The sequence below is a fragment of the Mycteria americana genome, chromosome 4 (assembly GCF_035582795.1).
Source record: "Mycteria americana isolate JAX WOST 10 ecotype Jacksonville Zoo and Gardens chromosome 4, USCA_MyAme_1.0, whole genome shotgun sequence".
Taxonomy (NCBI): domain Eukaryota; kingdom Metazoa; phylum Chordata; class Aves; order Ciconiiformes; family Ciconiidae; genus Mycteria; species Mycteria americana.
Window position 1 is genome coordinate 59,625,218 of NC_134368.1, and position 20,118 is coordinate 59,645,335.

The 20,118-nt window shown below is 43.8% G+C and overlaps 2 protein-coding genes across 2 annotated transcripts; both read left to right on the plus strand.

Annotated features, from left to right (window-relative positions):
• Nucleotides 1-596: 596 nt before the first annotated feature.
• Nucleotides 597-4,445, plus strand: RPL34 (ribosomal protein L34). The gene is made up of 5 exons (XM_075500709.1): nt 597-617; nt 1,511-1,584; nt 1,682-1,781; nt 2,526-2,629; nt 4,318-4,445. The coding sequence occupies exons 2-5, from the start codon at nt 1,520-1,522 to the stop codon at nt 4,400-4,402; spliced, it is 354 nt and encodes a 117-aa protein (XP_075356824.1). The 5' UTR covers nt 597-617; nt 1,511-1,519; the 3' UTR covers nt 4,403-4,445.
• Nucleotides 4,446-7,805: 3,360 nt separating this feature from the next.
• On the plus strand, nt 7,806-13,145 carry OSTC (oligosaccharyltransferase complex non-catalytic subunit). Its single transcript, XM_075500711.1, has 4 exons — nt 7,806-8,031; nt 8,616-8,709; nt 10,332-10,529; nt 11,914-13,145. The coding sequence occupies exons 1-4, from the start codon at nt 7,893-7,895 to the stop codon at nt 11,930-11,932; spliced, it is 450 nt and encodes a 149-aa protein (XP_075356826.1). The 5' UTR covers nt 7,806-7,892; the 3' UTR covers nt 11,933-13,145.
• The last annotated feature ends 6,973 nt before the right edge of the window (nt 13,146-20,118 follow it).

Genomic DNA, 20,118 nt, shown 5'->3' on the forward strand with positions numbered 1-20,118 from the left:
CCCGTGTAAGTTTTGCGTAAGAGCACACGGCTTCCCGGTGTGTTAGCTGCCGGGTTGGTGTGGAAAAGCGTGTAGGAGTGATTTGTAATGTAGAGCTTGGAACAGCACACTGAGAAATGGCTTATGGGCCTACAACTACGTAACTACCGTAAAAAAGAACAAAACGTTCTTTCTCAGGAAAGAAGCTGGTGTTCTAGAAAAACGGCTTTTCAGTCAAACATACAAAAAATTAAAAAGTGTATGGGGAGAGAGCTTGTGCGTAGGATCCCTGGGAAAAGTGAAGCATCTGCAGCAGAGAGGATTTTGTCGTGCTTTATTTACCACGTCCCCCCAGCTCCAGCACCTCCGCCATCCCCGCTGCCCGCGGCAGCGCTGCCGGCCCTGCCGGCGATGCCCCCGCTCCTGCCGCGGAGCGGCGCCCCGCCCCGCCCCGCCGTACAACATGGCGACACACTTCCGCCTCCGCTGCCGTACAACATGGCGGCGCGCTGCCCCGCCGCGGCCGGGAGGCGGGCCACAGCGCGCAGGCGCCGCTATTCCTTCCGGGTTCCAGAGCACCACTATTTCAATGTTGACCCGCGCGTTTCCGCTTCCTCTTCCGGGTCCGGCGGCGGCAGGTATGGCGGCGGGTGGCTGAGCGCTGGCGGCGCCCATCCGTCCCCATCCGTGCCCCGGCGGGAGCCGGGGGCGGCCAGCGGGCCTGGGGGGCCGTGGTTAGGGGCCGACGGCGCTGGTGCCCGCGCTCGGGCCGGCGGCGGGGGCAGAGCTGCGCGGCGGAGAGGCTGGGCCTCCTTAGGCCTCGGCGGCGGGGCTCCCGAGGGGGGCCCGCGTCTCCCAGGCCTCAGCGAGCCGGTGCCCGGGGCTGCGGTGCTGGGTCCCGCCTCCCCCCGGCCCAGTGTCCGAGGAGTGCCAGCCCCGCGGCGGGGGGTTGCCCTGAGGGGCTCTGAAGGCGGCCGGCGCCTCGTTGGGGCGTTACTCCCTTGCGCCGCTGCAGAAGCGGGGTACTGCGCGTTTCGCTGCTCTCGTCGCGTTGTGCTGGGCCCGGAGAAGGCTGTGGTCTGGGCCTAGTGTGTGATTAACACAGTTTGCTGTCAGATGAGATAGGAAGAGACAGTGCCATGTTTGCTTCAGCTCATTTTTCAGCCTTGCCAACGAAGCTTATGTTGACTAGAAAACGCAGCTGGTAAAGCTTTAAACAATTTTTTAGAGGAGCACGACATCATACAGGCAAGACCAGGATGTTGAACTGCGTTCAAGTTAGTTTGGATGAATGTTCATTACAAATTGCATTCTGTCTGCTGTCACATGTTTTGGGTTCTTTTTTTTAATGTAGTTGTGTTGGCTGTCATTGACGAGGAAATGTTTTAATTTTGTTAGTCCTAACATAGAATCAGTAGCTGTTGATTCAGATCTAGTTTGATGCTTCAGTGCCAGTGATGTTGTGATATGTGAACTTCCATGTGGACGTTGGGCCCTTAAACTAGTGCTGCTTTGTTTTTGACTTAATTAGGTGTAAAAAATGGTTCAGCGCCTGACCTACCGCCGTAGGTTGTCCTACAACACAGCTTCCAACAAGACCAGACTGTAAGTAAAACGTAGTTTCGAAGAAAATTTAATTTTTAAGAAGCTACGTTGAAGTTTTGATTGTTACATTAACAGAGTATTTTTCTGCCATATTTAGGTCCCGAACACCTGGGAACAGGATTGTTTACCTTTACACCAAGAAAGTAGGGAAGGCACCAAAGTCGGCCTGTGGTATATGCCCAGGAAGACTTCGTGGTGTAAGTATTAGCCTTGCTGGCATAATGTTTGTTTTTACAGTACAAAGAGCCTTTTCAAGTAATATGCCTGTTTCTTGATGAATTCTTGTTGGAACGACTTTCTTCTTTAAAATATTCCTATCTGAACGTTACAAACTTTAACTGGTAAAACAAGCTTTGAAAGCTTAAAGAGCAAGTGCTTTTTTAATGCTTGTGGTTCTCATTGCTGTTATATCTGAACCTTCTTGTTCTATAAATTGTAACTGGCTGAAGTCTTTGGAGTTAAACAGAGATGATTCTGTAGCAGGTTTAAAAGTCTAAATTGGACCTGTTAGGTAGGCGTTAAAAAAACCACATAAGCCAAGTTTGACTTTCAGTTTTAGAAAAAAGGAATTAATGTTTTTAACATAATATTTTTCTCCAAAATGTGTTCTTGGTGTAACACCATTGCTCTTAGCAGTGATGGGAATGCTTGAGTAATGTTTATCTTGGAGAATTTCCTACACTTGGGAAAACAATCTATTTCATAAATGGTTTTTTAGCGATCAATGTATTGGTGAACCCCTGTGGTAGAATGAAAAGATCAGCCTAGGAGTGCTGAAGGTGGCATGTACAACAAGCTGTGACTTCAGTCACTTTTCTGCATCTTGAATAGTCAACTTCAGGTGGTGCTGCTTTTTTAAACTATCAAAGTGAATTTTCTTTATATGACTGTTACCCAAAATTACTGTCTTATGATACACTTCTCATTTTTGCTTTCTGTAGGTTCGTGCTGTGCGTCCTAAAGTTCTTATGAGGCTGTCAAAAACTAAGAAGCATGTTAGCAGAGCCTATGGTGGGTCCATGTGTGCTAAGTGTGTCCGCGACAGGTAAGCTTACAGAAAGCTAACGTTATTCTTGAGGTTACTTTGTATGAGATTTTTGCATCTCACTGTTTTCATAATGTGGGACAAAATTTTGAAGACTCTTGTCTGACATTGCTGTAGTAAAATGGAGGGGGTAAGCATGGGGCACATGAGCAGTGATGTGTGTGATTTTTGCCCCGTGGATTTGAGGTAGTTACTGCAGGTGGAGCTCCTTTGTAGACGCTTTATGTTCTTCATGATTTCTTACTGTAGAGAGTTTATGTTCTTCATGATTTGTTACTGCACTGTTGCTTTGGTGCTAAACAGTCTGCTCATTCTGGATTTTTATTTTATATTCAGCCCCCATAGTAAAGATTTTTCTCTTCTGTTGTCCTATTCATTTGTCTTATGCAAAGATACTAGTGTAAGATCAGTTGAGCTTTTGGCTTCTCTGGTGTTTTGGGATTCAAAGGTATTAATTGGTTGCATATTAAGCATTTTTATGTGGTTAAGCTTTAAGATGGCCTTTGCTGGGCCTCACTGAATTCAGTTTTATTGGGTAACAACTGTATGTCCTATACTTCCTTGGCAAGTTGGAGGAAAAAATGTGTATTGCAAAGAGTTATGTCATCTCTGTGAATGGTAATCAAAGCAGATCTCCGGAGTCAGCAGTCTAATGCCAGCTTTTTAGTCTGTAGTGCAAATCTTGCCAGCATCCTTTTTTTTTTTTGCTTGTGTGAGTTCTAAGTTAAATCACATCAGGTGCCACTGAAGATGGGTTGTTACAGCTGCACATCTGTAGCATAACTTTTATGTGTTAAAAGCCAATTTTTTTCTGAGTGTTTTCCCAAACATTTTAGGAGCTTGGTAGGTCGTTTTTAATACATGAGTATGCCTTATTCGTATTCTGCCTAAACAAAAACAGTCACCTCCTTCCCTGTAATTGGCAGGTTTTCTCCTGCGTCTGTTCAGGCATGTTTGGTAGGTTTTGTGTACTGCGACAGCAGCCATATATTCCAAAGGCATATGGAATGGCAGTTTAATGTTCAAGGTAGAATGGTGTGTAGTGTATTTGTGCTCTTAACTCGAAATCGTCAAATAGGCTGTTGATGTGAGTACTATCACTTAGGTCCATCTGCATGGTGGCCCTATATGTCTTCCAGAAATAACCATATTTAGGCATGACTTGACCTGCCAGGGTTTTCTCTGTTTACGTGCAAAGAAGCTTCAATCCTGAGAGGGGAACTGTTCTTGTTTTGGTAACTGGACTCACGTAAATTTTCCATAGTTCTGAGGAAGAGAGCTGACCACAACTGGTCACACCAATTCTGACTTTAAGAACAGCTAAATTAGTTTGCCAGTGACAAGTTTTGTTTTTTGCCTTTGAAGTTAGTGAAGGTGGCAATTTTTCCAATGTTCAGCCATCATTTTTCCAATGTTCAGGTATTGCCTTGATTGCCTACAAGCTGCTCACCCTAAATTTGCAGGCACACTAGGCCTTCTTCCCCACAGTTTGACATTCATACAGTGCCACTGTTCTGTCTTTTGATGCTGGTGAGAACATGGATGGCTTGTCTTTTTATGTAATTGTGGAACTAACACTGCATATGCAATGAATGTTGGAGACAGCAAAACTAATTGTAATTTTGTCTTATTTTTGTATTTTCACTTAAGTGGATACATGTTCTAAAGTTGTTGTTTTTTCTTTCTAGAATCAAACGAGCTTTTCTTATTGAGGAGCAGAAGATCGTTGTGAAAGTGTTGAAGGCACAAGCACAAAGCCAGAAGTCAAAGTGAACCTATTCGTAGTTTCAGCCCAATAAATGAAAGCTCCACTTTTCTTGTGTCTTATCATTCCACGTGCTAGTCAAAGCTGGTAGGAGCTGCTTCTCACAGCTTGTTAAATGCAGAATTGGGTTTTGGTGCAACAAAACCTGTAAGTTGGGATGCTGTGTTCTGTGCTGCCTGCAGACAGGGAAATGAGGCAGGTGGAAGGAGGTCTGGTTAAACAGGACTGTCTCTCAGTCCTATAGAGGGGTTGGAGTAACTTTGAGCAATGCAGGTTTTTTTCATGGCAACAGCTGTGTATGATGTCATCAGAGGACTTGGCTTAGAAGATAAAGTTAGAAATCTGAAAAAGAAAAGCAAACAAAGGGAGACTGACTAAAGATGGGAAGAGAGATTGTCAGATGAAGAAGAGGCGAGCTAGTATGGGCCTAAGGTAGATTTTTTTTTTTAATAGTATGTGCTGTAGTTATTGTTACTCAAATCGGGGGGGGGGGGGGAATTGTTGATCTTGTTGAAGCCAGTGCTGTATCCACCAGACAGTTACATACTGCTACATCTGGATCTCCTGGAAGAAAGCTGTTGTATTCTGTTCGTTGTTAGGTGCTTCCTGGACCAGCAGTTACAGGTATGATACAAGCGGAGCTCCAGGGTCCAGGTGGGGTAGACCTTTAATGGCTTCCAGAATTAGGTTTTAGAGTAGCAGTTTAGGCCTCTAGTATTGAAACTTGAAGCAGAGGTCTGTTGGATCTTTATCACTGAGGATGTAATGGTAATGTAAAAAGCAATCGTAAAAGGTGGAAATGGGCTTGTTTTGCTGCTTTGCTTCATTCTGTTGCGTAGGGAGAACTGTGAACGTGCCTCTTGACACTACCCAGGAGTGCTTGAACACACTCGGGATAATTCTTGCACTACCTGTGGGTGCAGTGGTATTCCTCACCCCCAGCTCTGCTGACAAGAAGTAGGTATCTGTTTTTACCAATAACAAATCTTTGGGATTTTTAAATAACTATTTTTTCAAAAAGTAGTGAGCTCAACCACTGGAATAAGGAAGGAGGAGAAATAGTTACTGAGCATGCAGACTTACTGGGAGCACCGAGGATGCCATTTGAAGAGGTTTCTAAGATCACCTGTGGAGTCTGCTCAGGCTGTGGCTCAGGGATGTGTGCAAATTTCTCCTCCCGACTGTATGCTGTCTGTTTACACCATGCCTAGCTCTGAAGCTTGTCAGGCTGTGCGGTCAGCCAAGAAACAGATCAGAGAAAACTGAGCTGATGAAAAGACCTGTCCTTTCAGTGGCAGCTGGCTGGTACCTTGGGTCAGCTGCCTGGAAACTCACAGGGGTGGTGTTGGTGCCACCTGGGTTTGATGACAGGAGATGGCTGTAGTCCAGGATAACTGACTTAACACCATGCATGGTGAAAGGAGCTGTACCTCCCCAAGAATTTCTTCACACTGTCCCAAGTCATTGAAATAATTCTGCCAATATTCTCAAAATGGATAAATGTTGCAGTTAACTCATGTAGCTTAAAGTATGAAGTGTTTCTTTCTCCTCAGCTTGGTTATGCTAAAATGTGTTCTGCTGTAGCTAATTAAAGGAGGTTTTAAGACTAACATTAGTACCCTGACATTTTTAGGTGCTGTTACTATAGTTAGTTTACAAGGTTAAAATTTTATTAGGTGTTGCCTTACTGTGCTAGTACTTCAGTACCTTGGCATGCTGGAAAAATGGTTTTAAAGCAGAAGTGGCAAGTAGGGCAGGCATGTCTAACCTGCCCCAAAAGTGCTCTTGTTTTGCATTAAAAGCTGTGAGATTAGAGTTTTCCTTGGGGCCTTTGGAAAGGAGGCAAGATGGAGGGAGAATACTTTTGGAATAATTAAGAGAAATGTCATAAACATCTGTTGACAGGTAAATTGCACTGAGAGGGAGATTTTTCCAAACAGGAGAGTTAAGACTGAAAACTGCTAATTATAATGACATGATTGCACTGAAAGGCAACTGAGGTATGATTTCGGAGAAGTAGTATCAGGCAGAAATAAAAGCCGTTACCAGGCAAGTGTCAGTGAAATGGTAATAAGGCCCTTAATTTTTTTTTTTTAACGGTTTTGAAAAGTAATTCTCGGAGCAGATGGCTGCAGTGTAGGCATGGGGGCAGTTGTTTAGGGCATGATACCCCTCAGGGCTGCCAGTGCCCTCTGTGCAGTGGGTAGTAGGCTGGATGGCTGGGCGAGGCAGGGTGTGTTCACTTGGAGTGTGCGCTTGTAAACAGGCTCACGTAACCTGGAATGAGGGGTTGGAATTGAGATGGTTTTTACTGCCCTCTCCAGTGTTAAATTGTGTGTGCTGAAAGGCATCAGTCTTCCTATATATGGGTTTTGGGTTTTTTTTTTTTTTGATGGACCTGTTACTTCTCTTCAGCTAGCGCTCCGATTCAGTCCCTGGCTGTCAGGTGCCTTTTCTGAAGGAAACACTTCCCGTGCTGTCAGGAGACTGGACCTCACCTCAAATAAAGGTGTAGAGAAAACAGCAACTGCTCTGAGAAGGGCTCTCCCCTGTCCCTATTCATCAAGCAAGAGGAGCTAGACAAGCTTTCACTCAAAATGGGGAATTTCTCTCCCTTACGTGTTGCCTGGGTGCTTCTCTCCACCCCGAGCCTCAGCTGAGCTGAGGACAGTGCGGGGTTGGCCCTCTGGTCTCCTCCGGCTGCGGGCCAGGATCGACACCCCATCCCGCCGTGCAGGCAAGGGGCATCCCGGCCCTGCTCCCCTGCCAACACAGGCTCTCGCGTGAGGCCTTCCCTGGATCTTTTTCTTTTCCTCGGGCCCGTGCCTCCCCAGCCCGGCCCTGCAAGCTCACACCCGGGGTGTGGGTTTTCCTTCCCCCCGCCAGGAAGCTGCCGCAGCGCTCGGAGGCGCTGCGCCCAAAGAGCGCTCCCGGCCCTTGGCGGCGGCTGCGGGGCCGGTGTTGCACCTCGCCACAGGCAGCGTTCCGCAAGCGAGGCTGGTGCCGAGCGCTCATCTATCCATGCGCGCACACGCGTGTCCGCGGTCGCCAGGGCCGGCGGGACCCGCGAAGGGACGGCCACGTGGCTGCCCCGCCCTCCCAGCCCGGGGGCGGAGCCCTTGCCCCGGCCCCGCCCCAAGCGCCTCGCCGTTACCCAGCACCGACACGTCAGGGCTGTTGGATCCTGGCAGGTGAGTAAGATGGATAGGTCCCCCGGCCGCGGGCGGCCTGCGTTTCCAGGTGGTTTTGCGCAGAAAAATGTTTTACTTTATACTTTATATCGGTCATTTTCGCCCGGGCGTCACTCTTGGGTGTTTCGTTTAGGTTAACTTGTTTTTCATTTGCTAATTTACCCCTGTCAGGACGCGGCAGCCAATTTCCGTTTCCGCCTTCGTGTCCGGTCGCGGAGGGCGGTGGCGGCGGCGGGGCGAGGCGGGCAGGGAGCAGCGGTGCTGCGGCTGTCCCTTGGGCCGGGTCGCGCCGCACCGCACCGCCGCCATGGAGACGCTGTACCGCCTGCCCTTCGCCGTGCTGGAGTGCCCCAACATCAAGCTGAAGCGGCCGAGCTGGGTGCACATGCCCTCGGCCATGACCGTTTACGCGCTGGTGGTGGTGTCTTACTTCCTCATCACCGGAGGTGAGGCTGGGGCCGGTGGGGCGGGCGCTGTGAGCGGGAGACCCCGCTTACGGAGTAGCTCCTCCTCTGCGGGGTGGGCTGCTGGCCCCTGCCCCGGGTGGCAGAGCCACTGCTGCTGCTGGCCCTTGCCCCGCGTAACAGAGCCACTGCTGCTGCTGGCCCCTGCCCCGGGTGGCAGAGCCACTGCTGCTGCTGGCCCCTGCCCCGGGTGGCAGAGCCACTGCTGCTGCTGGCCCTTGCCCCGCGTAACAGAGCCACTGCTGCTGCTGGCCTCTGCCCCGGGTGGCAGAGCCACTGCTGCTGCTGGCCCCTGCCCCGCGTAACAGAGCCACTGCTGCTGCTGGCCCCTGCCCCGGGTGGCAGAGCCACTGCTGCTGCTGGCCCCTGCCCCGCGTAACAGAGCCACTGCTGCTGCTGGTCCCTGCCCCGGGTAGCAGAGCCACTGGTGCTGCTGGCCGCTTGTCCGGCTCCAAAGCGGTCGTAAAGCACGGCCCTCGGCCAGCTCCGAGCGTCCCTGCAGTGTTACAGCAGTTCTGGCGTTGGCTGCTACGAGTCAAAGGTGGTGCTTGCTTTTCTCTCCGCAGGGATTATCTATGACGTGATTGTGGAACCTCCCAGCGTGGGGTCGATGACAGACGAACACGGGCATCAGAGGCCGGTGGCCTTCTTGGCATACAGGTAGGAGCAGGGTTCTGCCCCCGCAAGTGAGTGCTGCAAATGCCTAAGCACAAGCGAATAAACCCGTCTAACAGAGCTGTGCGTCTCCTTTTTTTGAGCTCTCTGTGCAAGGCAGGATCTGTTCTATATTAGTCCTTGGTATGCAAATATTAAAAAAAAAAAAAAAAAGGCAGCATTGAAATCAATGGAAATAGAAAAACTCAGTCCTTTTAAAACTTTTAAAAATGAAAAGTCTGTTAAGAAAAAAGTTTTGAGCTGGCAGTACTTCTCTTTCTTCCAAACCCTTGCTATTAAAGTTGAGTTTTATAGTGGATGCGGACACATTTGGTCATATTTCGTAGCAACATACATAACGTTTGCGAAACTTTTGGTTCTGGCCTTTTAAACTCTAATGTAATTGGGATTCTTGTGTCTGAGGGTGGGGAAAACAGTTATAAATGTGTAACAACAGTGTCTTCTTTGAGTCTTTTGCTTCTATTACTGAAAATAAACTAGAGACTGCTTAGTAACAAATCGGTCTGAAAAGGGTTAAATCTGCATTTGTAACTGTGTTTTTTATGTGTGTAGAAACAAATAATGTTTTTTGTTAAATACCAAAAAAGTTCTTTGAATCTGTGAGCTCTGTGACATGCCTCATGCACAGATTTTGACTTGGACTGGATGTAGTATATGTCTCAGACTGGCTTGGATCATTGCAATGTAGATGAATCCGGCTACTACAGGGAGTTGATAGCACTTTAGTACAATTCAGTGAAAGCAACATGAAAGAAGATGAAATTGTTTGTTTTCAGGATATGAGACAATAATGATAATCTTAATTTCTGTATTAGCATCCACAGTAGTTTCATCCATGCCAATTTTATGAGGTTGCTAGTATTGCTAATTACATGGATAGGAAAAAGGTTTGGTGACTGTGGGAAGCAGGAGACTCGTGATCCACGTGTAATATTCTTTCTGCATCTTGGCTTCCCCTCTCTCCATCTGAGATTTGCAAGAAGGAAATCGAGCAGTGTGGACTGACAGAGAGCCAAGGCACTTTCAGGCTGGGTCCTCACAATCTATGTGCAGGCTCAGCGAGCCGGTACCAAACATACGGCAGGCAAGAACCGCTTTTGCTGTGTGCTGGAACCAGTAGATGTGCTTCATGCGCTGACGTAGTGCTTTGAGTGTGATTTGTACCGAAATGAGGATTCCGGCACTGCTGCCTAAACATCGGAATGGAAATAAGACTTGGAAAGCTCAGTGGCCCAGGGGTCATGGTTCCATGCCTCAAGTCCTCTGTGAAACCAGGTGCTACTTTGGACTAGGTGTTTCTGAAAACTGATAAGCTTGTGTGGTAGCCATTAGTATACACTATTATGTATAAAACCACCAGTATGCTTGACTGGTCTCCTTGCAGGCTGTCAGGAGATAAATTACATGTTAAAGCCTTAATGTAATTGCATAATATCAGTTTCCATACCTACTTTTTGTTAGAAAGTAAGCCATCAAAGTTAATCATCCTGTGTATTTGTACAGCTAAAGCAGGTTGAGTAGATGGTGTTTGAAATGTAACTAGTTTTTTTAAAACTAATATTTTTCTGGCTCTCTCTTCTTGCCTTCTCCCCCTTTTTTTTCTTTAGAGTAAATGGGCAGTATATTATGGAAGGGCTTGCATCCAGCTTCCTCTTCACAATGGGCGGCCTAGGATTCATAATTCTGGATCGATCCAATGCACCAAATATCCCCAAGCTGAATAGGTTTCTTTTGCTCTTTATTGGATTTGTCAGCGTGCTTTTGAGCTTCTTCATGGCCAGAGTTTTCATGAGGATGAAATTACCGTAAGTGATTTAATACTCTTTCAGCTTTTCTTCTCTTTTGTGGCTCATGTGTGCCTATGTTAAATTTAAGAGTAACAGAAAACACAATGAGGTATGCTAAAGATCTGCAGCTTGGCTACAAGCTGCTTTTTTTCAACGCTTTTTTGGAACAAGCTGCCTTGAATGAGGTGGGATGCTTTTGGAGTCAGCTACTGTAAGATTGTGCTGTGGTTAAAAAAAGGTGACAGTTCCTCGTATGTCAGAAGATATGATTAGTGAGTCTGACTTACAATGAATTTTAAGGTAGACTGAGTATGTACTGGTCAGGTAAAAGTAATTACAAGGTAGGGCTTTGTGGAAAAAGCAAGTGTCAAAGAACTTGAAGAAAGGCAAATGAGTACTTTATAGTGACAGTGTGCATGAGAGATCATAACTAGAAGAACTGATAGTAGCAGTAACGAGTGTTCAGAAACATCCAAAGCAGTCCTAAAGTAAAGGTATCTCAGGGGTTTTTTTGTTGCTGGAAAACTGAATGTAACATTGAAGCATACAATATATGTGATGTTTTAATACATCTATATTCACAGATCAAGAAGTAGGAAAGATATGGAGCTTTTGGGCCATGCAAAATCCAAATGCAGGATTTTCAGGTTTTTTCCTCCTCTTTGTTTCTCAGTCCATCTATTTCATTTAGAATAGCTGAAACCTGATGTTTGGATGTACTGGTAGTTAATTTCTGGAGTAGCTCCATGAGGTGTTGACTTAACAATGACAGTCATCCCTCCTTTCTTAAATATTTTTTTTTAACTTCTGCAGTGTAGTTAAAAATTTTGTTTCATAACACAGAAGTGATGGGTTCCCTGGCAGCAGGTAGCTGGATAGGGACCTGCTCTATATTTTCTTGCTTCATCGATGCTATATATTTTCTTGTTTCATTGAGTACACATGTGTCTTAACAGTTATCTTTCTTAAACTCATTAAAGAAACAGGGCTTCAGAGAAATGGAAGAGAAAAAAAGATCAGAGTTGTGTTGAGTGCCAGAAAACGTCGGGTTATACTGAATATCTAACTAAAACTAAACACCGGTAGTTTGTGTAAAGGGTACAAACAAAGAACCTTTCATAGGGTGTAACCTGGGCTTCAAAAATTCCAAATAATTACTGAAGCTGGACTGAGGACAGGCTAATCCATTTTCAGTGTTCATTGAAGAAAATCAACTGAGGAAGGAACATATAGTTAAGCTGGCCAGTTTGTACCTTGGACAGGATTTATTGTTTTAAATGGCCTTGATCGGCAGAGTTTTTGGCAGTCTGAAGTTTTTGTTTTAAGACCATATGTCTCTTGATTTTTGAGGAGTGCTGCCTGTGCTTGCTAACTTTTTTCCTAACTTAAATTTTTTCTGTAGGGGCTACTTGATGGGTTAGAACCTCTTGTGATGTATGAAAGCCCAAGCTGAATTTACTCCTCTTCATGAAGTGTTTAAGAAGCAGCAGCAAGAAACAAATTCCATAGTCACCATCAACAGGAAAGAGACCCAGCCATGAGAAACAACTGGGGAAAGAGTGCTTTCTCTGCAAACAAACTCTCCCTACCAATGGCTGATTTGTAGTTTTGAAGCAATGTTTTATCATTTCTGTTTTAGAGCTTTCAAAAAGAGCAAGTTACCTAGCTGGGTTTTTCTTTTATATCCCAACTCAGTACGAAATAGAGAACCTATCTTTAGCTCTACCTGAAATGAGTATTAGCCATTGGCTTGACAGTTCTTTGTTGCAGATCTGTCTCCTCTTCCCTGTATGGGACAATTATATGTGTGAATCGGAGAAGAAACACCTGAAACATTTCTTTCCAAGTTATAATTAGGAAATGAGTAACTTTGGATGCTTTACGGTCAAAATACAATGTGTCTGAAATGATTTCAAAGGCACCTTTTGCCTTGATATTAATGGTTCTATGTGAGCAAATCCAAACATGCACTGGGAAAGGCAAACTGTATGACTGTGCATTTCTTTTTGAAAAAGTGTACAAAAGGAGCCAAATAAAACTTATTTTCTACAAAATTATTTGAATTCTGTGCAGTTTCTGAAGCTTTTTCTTGTGTGCATGGCCTGTTCTACAGGCTTGAGATGCCACACCATACCATGACCACATAATTTCAGCTTTATTTTTCACTCTTGGATAATGAATTTTATTTTTTTTAATATCAGGGACAAGAAACCTCATATTTTCCATGAACTTGTACTGTATCCAAATGACATACTGTATCAATAGCCAAGAAGACTTACTTCTGAAGCTGCTGCTTTTTTGTGTGAGAGGCGAGGCTCCAGCTTATTTTGTCTTCATTTTAAAAGATTGAATGTTACTATCACGTTTCATTGAAGTAATGTATTGCATTCTGGGGGAAGGAAAGATCCATCTACATCTCCATAAATGTCTGTTTTGCAAGCCATATGTGTTTGAAGCACTATTTTCATCTGTATAATAATTGTCAGTGAGAAATGTTGTTTATTCCTGTAATTGTGTAGTAAGTATTACTGTTCACATACTTAATCAGATTTCTGAGCTAGCTGTTAATCATCTGCCCTCAGGATGTGTCGCTTCCACTCCCTCATTCTTACATACAATGTGACTTCTGCATTTGCTCATCTTACATGTTTGTAATTCAGATTTAAGGTAGCTTAAGCTGTTTTATGAGGCTCATAACTGCAAAAGTTTCCAGTCTTTTCAAAGTGCTTATCTTTTGGTCACTCTGGTTTTGGTGAGACATATGCTTACCTCCAAGGGTGAGTACTGATATTATGTAAGTAAATAACTGGATACATAAGTCAACTTTTTAAACGCATCTGAGAGGGAAGTCAAACCAGAAAGTCACTTCACTGAGTATAACTGAGCTCCCTCCAGCTCAGTACTTGTTCCACTGCAGTTCAGCTTCAGCCTCCAAGTTTGCAGCTGATTCTAAATGAGCGTGCTCTTAAACAGCGGTTTTAATGGCATAGTTGAATGCCTGTGGTCTGTGAAATGCATTTGCTTGTAATTGCATGCTAGGTGACATAACTTGGAACAAATAAAGCAGACTCATAATTGCAAGGTAGAAGATAGTTTTGGGAGAGTAAAACTAAGATGATGACTCTGTCTGCAACAAAAAAGGTTAAATGATCAGTGATGTTTCTTTGGTCACAGGCTATGAACTAGATCTGGTATGATCCTCTGCCAAAGCACGAGGCACAGAGAGAACCAGGAGAACAAATGCAGAGCAGAAGACAGACCACCCAGAAATTAGGAGTGTGCTAGGTAGGAAGACATCAGCATGCACAACTGGAGATTGGTTCATTTTGGATGTGGGTTGGAGGCGTCTTGGTCACCCAAGAAAAAATTTCTACTAAGTACTGTCAAACTGCAAAGAAGAGGTATTGCTATGCGTTATAGGAATCCCATTTTCAGATAAAGAAAGGCTGGTATTTTCTGTAAACATCTGCTGTTCCTTATAGGTAACAGCAGGTGGCCTCTGCTGTAGGGGTTTAGGAAAGTAATAGGAATATTTCAGTGCCCAAAAAAACTTCCTGTAACTAGTGACAATATCCATCTGTGTTTGGTGTTCACATCTTCTAAGGTGAACTGAACTAGATTGTGGGGTTGGAAATTAAAAACAAAATTGAAACACCGTGATAAAGGTAAAGCAGAGCTTATAGGAACACATCTTTCCATGATTAAACCCAGAAGTTTGGCCTACTTCCAAATGCAACAAAAAGAGTCAGACTGAAGTGTAGAGGTCTTGATTTTCTGGCTGTCTTGCTGAAGAAAATACTGAATCCATGGCTCCTCTGTAGGCTTCAGTATACTCTCTGAGTGATGATGCATAGTCAATATAGTCAGGAAGAGATACATAACCTGTTTAGCTTTTGAAAGTTAGTATATACATATATGAACCCTTAACAATCCAAGTGATCCTATACTTAATTAAGCAGAAAAATACCTCTAGAAAAAAAAAGACCAGACATTCTGGTTTCCTTTTTTTCCCCCAGTATTTTTTCCAGACTTCTGCAAGTTGTGGAACGGTAACATAGAATCACAGAATCATTTAGGTTGGAAAAGACCTTTAAGATCATTGACTCCAACTGTAAACCTAACACTGCCAACTCCACTAAACCATGTCCCTAAGCAACACATCTACACGTCTTTTAAATACCTTCAGGGATGGTGACTCAACCACTTCCCTGGGCAGCCTGTTCCAGTGCTTGACAACCCTTTCGGTGAAGACATTTTTCCTAATTTCCAATCTAAACCTCCCCTGGCACAGCTTGAGGCCATTTCCTCTTGTCCTATGGCTTGTTACCTGGGAGAAGAGACCGACCCCCACCTCTCTACAACCTCCTTTCAGGTAGTTGTAGAGAGCGATAAGGTCTCCCCTCAGCCTCCTTTTCTCCAGGCTAAACCACCCCAGTTCCCTCAGCCGCTCCTCACAAGACTTCTGCTCCAGACCCTTCACCAGCTTCGTTGCCCTTCTCTGGACTCACTCCAGCACCTCAATGTCTCTCTTGTAGTGAGGGGCCCAAAACTGAACACAGTATTCGAGGTGCGGCCTCACCAGTACAGGGGGAAATTGTTACAGAGGTATAATTGTTAAGTAAAACCCAAAATATTTTTTACAGATAAGTTTATTTACTGGTATGAAGTAGCCCACACTGATGCCTGAAATAAAACTGACACCTTAGATTGATGCAAAATATTTTTAAGCACTACCATTAGACTTTCTTACTAATTTACAGCATTCTAATTCTAAATATATTGTGCTTAATGGAATTTTGCTTAGGAGGCTGAAAGTGCTTCAGTTAACTACTTGCAAAGCTGGGTACTTGTTCACAGAATGCTGCTTGACATGGTTACTATAATCTACTTATTTCCAGTTCCAGTTGTGTATTTTGTATGCATAAATATATGTTCTTAATTAGGTTCTTAATTATGTTCTTAATTAGGAAGCGCTAGATATTAGACTTCTTAAGAGTTACAGTCTTAGAAACTGAGACAATCCTAAATTTCTTCTGCTGCTCCCAATACAGGGAGCCAATGTGGGTATGAGGAAGACAACAATTCTTATTTATTTTCCTGACATGCATGGAAATGCTGCATACAATGGAAACTGTTTTCCTACAGCATAGCAATGTCTGTGACAATGTAATTGGTATTGCACGTTTGTGAATGTGATGATTGTATTTTTCCTTCAACATTACAATTTGCCTCACAAAAAGGGTTGCAGCAATAGCTCTGACCTATTTTTAGAATTTCTAATTGCCGCTTCTCAACTTTGCAGTTACTTTAGAATATTTTTCTTCCAGAACATGGTTAAAGAGGGTTGAAACCATTACAAGAAAGGAATTGGAACAATTGTAAGAATCTTAGAAGGAGAACATTTTGTAATGCTCTGCAGTTGCATTGAGGCCTTTCAGCTCTGCTGATGATTGGAAAAATCTGGATAAATCTGCATTTCAGTAACAGCAAAAAATACAACTAATGCATCGAACTCTTCTTAAAGGGTAGTGATTCATGGGAAGCAGCTACCAGAAATATGAGAGTTCCTAGGTGATTTGGTTTCTTTGGTAAGAACTAATTATGCTGGTGTCCTTTTTGTTTGATGTGGATACCCGTCAGCGAAGAACTGGACTGAGACCATGAGCCTGTTTTAGAGCAACAGCTGTGGCACTATAATGGGAGTCAAGCATGTCTGACTCGTGCCACGTTTTAATTGGTGATAGAGAGGCGAGGCACTGCATTCTGATATCTAGTATCTTGAATTTATAAGGCAACTTGCCGAGCTCCTGTTTAATGATATCATCAGTTTAGTTACTAATGTTCTTCGGGTATAAGATGGAGTTTCACTTCATCACCTAACTGTCCCATATGGGTTCTATAAATGCCAAAGCTCTTACACTGTTGTACCTGCAGGCTGCAAGAAATAGTATTTAGCTGTGAGTAAATCAGATCAATATGGTATCATCCGCTGCCTTATGCATGCGAAAGACTGACATTTGTAATTTCCTTCTTTTTTTGTATCAGTTTTCACTACAAAGATCGATGTTGAGGTGGGGACTGGTATCCCTTTGTTGTCAGTGGTAATTGTACGCTCTTAGCTGGAAACAGGGAAAGAAAAATTTTGAAAGGACTCAGACTGGTTGGGTTATTCTAGAGTAAACTGTGAAAGTTAAACTTTTTCTAAGTTACTTAGTAGACAGGCTGAAACAATTTCAGAACTTTTAGCTATACCTGACCGCTCCTGGATGATAGGTAATATGTCCACTATATTCAGCATTCCAGTACCTCATTTGTCTTTAAATGCAGATGGAGAGTGTGAGGGATGGGGAATAATAAAAAAATAAGCTTAACTTCAGTCTAAAGAAAAAGCTTTGGGGGGTGGGGTAAGCATTTTAAGCACCTGGAAGAAAATGGCAAAAGGATGAGTAGCCAACTTGGATTTTTAAAGAATAAGTCATATGAAGAAAAAGCCATACGTGAGAGTTATGGGCCCTGTGGATAGAAGAAAAGCAGATGTTTAGGCTGTAGCTTTCGATACTGTCTTGCATGTTATGGAAACTTGGCTTAGCTGAAACAGCTATAAGCTGAATGCAAAAGTACTTTGAAAACCATTTTCAGAGAGTGTTTACTGATTAGTTGATGTCCTTTTATCAAAGTGGAAAAATTTTTTTTTTTAGGTCGGTCCTGTGGCTAGTTTTGTTCAACACCCAGTGACGCGAATCAGGTAGGGAGTACTTACTAAATTAGCCGAAATCATAAAACTCAGAGACTGCTGGGAGGGCAGAATTAGGATGCATAGTGATCCTAACAAACCAAAAAGAGTGCCCTAAAGAAAGTAAACTGGTTTATTCTTTCTAGGAACAAGTGCAAAATACCAATGCTTCTCAAGCAAAATAACTGACAAAATGTGGGATTCCTCAGAGTAAGTCCTTGGGTTCTGCTGCACCGCAAGCTGAAGAGGAGTGTTTGCCTTTCGTGCAGCAATACAACCTCACACTGAGCTGTTTGCAAAACTTTTAACTACGAAGTATACGAGGCATAAAAGTAAGTGGGGAAGGAAAGGAGTAATTTCGTTTCTGCATCAGTAGTAGGTAGAGCTTAAATAGCAGCAAGGAAGAGTTGGGATAATACTAGAAAAATGTTTTTGAGGGTAAAATAGTTGACTACTGGACTAGATGGTCTATGGCAGCGGTGGAATTTCTGCTGTGTGCGGCTTGAAGAACAGTCTAGGCAAATGCCTGTTAAAATCTGCAGATACATCTGGCCTTGTTTTGGGGTGAGTGATTGGCTTCTTGAGGTGTCTTCCAGCAGCTGCCCATCTTTATTATTCCATGGATGAGAACAAAACTTTTGAGCTTCCAAACACTGATGCTTTCTGTCTTTAAAAAGAGTTATGGAAGGGTCTTTGTAAATAACTAAATCTGTCCTTTAAAAATGTCCTGTAGTGCAGTTGTAGGACAGAATCCTGCTGGCCTTGGTTCAGCCTGAAAAAATCAAGTAGTTATATGACCTAGACATGACAGCAGAAAGTAGCTCCATTAACTGCCTACTGCCAGAACAGAAAATGAATTAGCTGTTTGGGTAAGGAAAATAGAAATGTATGGACGAATGTTTAAGGCCTTTTCCTTTCCTAATTTCCACGTTAGTCTTCCACCTAGAATGTGTTACAACTAGGCGGCTGCCAGAGTAGCTGCCGTATTAGAACAGGACGATGAGTGGGTGGAGGGAGCCTGTGATATTTCTAGGACGTATTTTGCTGATGGAGCTTTCTCTGCGTTTCTGCCTTCTCTGAGCTGGAGCAGCAGTAAGACACTAATATGCTTTTCAATTACGTGGGCTTCTCCAGATCCCTCCTTTCAGGAACTGTGCTTCACTGAGCCATGGAATTTAACTTCTTTCGTCTTTTACCCTAGCATGTCTGCCTCTCTCCTACAGTTGGTTGTTACACCAGCTCTGAACTACTGTGTTTCATCTCCTTTTACTGGCCTGCTGCTGGCAGGAGCTCTTTTCGGAGGATTTACACTATTGTCTTTCAGCAGCTGCCATCCCTTGTTTCTTTGCTGTCATTCTAGACTTCTGAGTTTCAGGACTCGGCTGCTGGTTTTGATTGCGCTCTCTAACTGCTGTGGTATTTCTGCCTTCAAAGGGTGTTATTTATCAGTCTCCTCAGCTCTTCCACTCCTTATTACTCCTCCTCGGGTACTTTCTCTTTTATCACACCGACGTCCACCACTTAGCCCCACCAGCCACTTGGTGATCCATCAGCCTTGCTCCTCTTGATTTTCCTGCCTCTGTTCCCTCTCCTCTGACTACAGGTCCTTTAATTTTCCCTGCTGACCACTGTCTGAGCTACTTCACCCTGCACTGACTCCACACTTCATTAGCTCCTACTGTCCGTGGCAAAGCTCAGCCTCCTGGCTTCTCTCATCCTTTCAGCCTCTCTCATCCTCTGGTTGTTCCTTTGACTGTTCCAGTTTTCTCTTAGCTGTCTCATATCTTTGTCTTTATTGTTCTACACCCTGCACCATCTGTTGTGCTGCTGCCTGCATGACTCATCCTGAAAACAATAAAAATCCTACTGCATCCCCAAGCATTACACTAGGGAGCCAACGAAGGCACTCCTGTATCCAAAATCTACATCAACAGCAGTCAAGCCAAGATCCGCAGGGAATTCAGGTACATAATTTTTGTTTAAATCAATAGGAGTTAACTGCCAAATACATCTGAGAATCCTGCCAAAGTTTCATCACAACTCTAAGAAAAGGAGGCAATTGTTTCCTGGGGCTGGATTTAAAAACACCTCTGCAGGGATAACCTGAAAGTTCTTAAGTTTCTTAGCAAGTAACTGTTTTTTTTCTGCACATACAATTACTGAGTGTTTTATGAGCATAGACAACATATGGTCGGTACACAATGGAACAAACTAAGAAAAATCTGTCACAAATACCAAGATTCATATACACAGTAGACAAGGCAATAAATATGAAAGCTCATAAAACCAGGGAAATGGAATGTTCTGTCAGACCTGTTTTAAAGGTACACAAGGCACACAATGCTTAAAACCACTGCTACTTAACAAAATTATTAACAAACTAGATTTACATCATCGTTTGGTTTCATAGCCTAAGCAGGAATAATTTTAGATGCATGAGGAAGATTTTCCTTCTAATGTTCTAAAAGGCAGTAGAAACACAGTGACCTTTCTTGTCTCATCTAACACCTGGATAAACCCAGGCTGTACTTCACTGAAATCACTGGAGACAGGCCAGTGCAAAGAGGGAAATCAGGCCTGTAGTATTTTGGATGTGTCTAAGAGTTGCGTTTAACCGCAGCTTGTTTACTAGACTGTGTCTGAGCAAGCCTCATTTTACCTACTTTGGATGCTCAGGGCAAAGTATTGCCTTTGTGCAGCTACATTTGGAAAATAAATGTCTTTTACTTAAACATTGTAAATAATATCTGAAGCTGACTAAAGAAATTCTTTCTACCGTCGTAGAAAGATGTACTTTCAGCATGGTTATTAGCTACTACTCTTAACCTTTTTCAGCCTCGACACCTTTTAATTTTACGTATCTGCAGGTTCAAT

Bases quoted from the DNA above. Each gene is read 5' to 3' on its own strand.
- RPL34 (XM_075500709.1), top strand. From the start codon at position 1,520: ATGGTTCAGCGCCTGACCTACCGCCGTAGGTTGTCCTACAACACAGCT. The intron at 1,585-1,681 runs GTAAGTAAAACG...TGCCATATTTAG, and splicing joins GCTTCCAACAAGACCAGACT to GTCCCGAACACCTGGGAACA. The intron at 1,782-2,525 runs GTAAGTATTAGC...TGCTTTCTGTAG, and splicing joins GCCCAGGAAGACTTCGTGGT to GTTCGTGCTGTGCGTCCTAA.
- OSTC (XM_075500711.1), top strand. From the start codon at position 7,893: ATGGAGACGCTGTACCGCCTGCCCTTCGCCGTGCTGGAGTGCCCCAAC. The intron at 8,032-8,615 runs GTGAGGCTGGGG...TTCTCTCCGCAG, and splicing joins TTACTTCCTCATCACCGGAG to GGATTATCTATGACGTGATT. The intron at 8,710-10,331 runs GTAGGAGCAGGG...TTTTTTCTTTAG, and splicing joins GTGGCCTTCTTGGCATACAG to AGTAAATGGGCAGTATATTA.